Source organism: Populus euphratica, unplaced genomic scaffold (assembly GCF_000495115.2).
Source record: "Populus euphratica unplaced genomic scaffold, PopEup_1.0 scaffold8551.1, whole genome shotgun sequence".
In the NCBI taxonomy this organism is placed as follows: Eukaryota; Viridiplantae; Streptophyta; class Magnoliopsida; order Malpighiales; family Salicaceae; genus Populus; species Populus euphratica.
The window spans coordinates 1-779 of NW_011508326.1; the positions used below are offsets into that span (position 1 = coordinate 1).

The 779-nt window shown below is 45.1% G+C and overlaps 1 protein-coding gene across 1 annotated transcript; it reads right to left on the minus strand.

Moving 5' to 3' along the window:
• Positions 1-6: 6 nt before the first annotated feature.
• On the minus strand, positions 7-773 carry LOC105120380 (protein YLS9-like). The gene has a single exon (XM_011018541.1). The coding sequence runs from the start codon at positions 693-695 to the stop codon at positions 36-38; it is 660 nt and encodes a 219-aa protein (XP_011016843.1). The 5' UTR covers positions 696-773; the 3' UTR covers positions 7-35.
• Positions 774-779: the final 6 nt, after the last annotated feature.

Genomic DNA, 779 nt, shown 5'->3' on the forward strand with positions numbered 1-779 from the left:
AACATGAACATGAAGTCCCGAAACCATGATAATCATCAGAACTTGATATCGCACTTGTTGCTCCCAGCAACAGAAGGCCCGTTCAAACGAATCTTCAAGTCATCACACTCAACCTTGGGCTTGAATCTTGCAGTCTTGACCTTACCAAGCTTGAACTTAACCCTCAAAGACAACTCCAAGGTAATACTATAAAGCCCATTTGCTTTTTCGCTGTTAAATTGCGTCAACTCTTCACCTTGAAGGGTAACAGGTTGTGTGCCGCTAAAAACCACATTCAAGACAGTAGTGTTCTTGTGTCCTTGATAGAACGGAGTCAAGGAACTATAACCAAACCTCTGGCCCTCATAAAAGGCTTTGGCCTCTACCCTGTTATAGTAAATTCCAATCTTCTTGTTGGGGTTGCGGATGTTGACGTTAAAACTGAGGTTGTAGCGGAGCATGTTGTTGGTGTAGTTGAACTCGGATAAAGCAACGTCCGTGACATGAAACTTGACCTTGTTAATGGGACGGAATATGAGCCAGACAATAAGAATGAAGAGGCCAATAAGCGTGAGCACGGTGATGATCACTTTGAGGAGGAAGGTGACGAGACAGCAGCAGCCACAGTCAGAGCCACGGCCAGGACGGTGGTAGCGTTGTGTAGGTGGGATTGCTGGACCATAATAGGCGCCATTCAGGCCTTGTTTCTCTGCCATGACAGAGTTGTTGGGCTTGATCAGAAGGCGAAAAGAGAGTAGACAAATATGCTTCAAAAGATGAAAACAAGTTCTATGATCGAT

What these genes read in the sequence shown, in the direction of transcription:
- LOC105120380 (XM_011018541.1), bottom strand. Translation starts at nt 695, where the DNA reads ATGGCAGAGAAACAAGGCCTGAATGGCGCCTATTATGGTCCAGCAATC.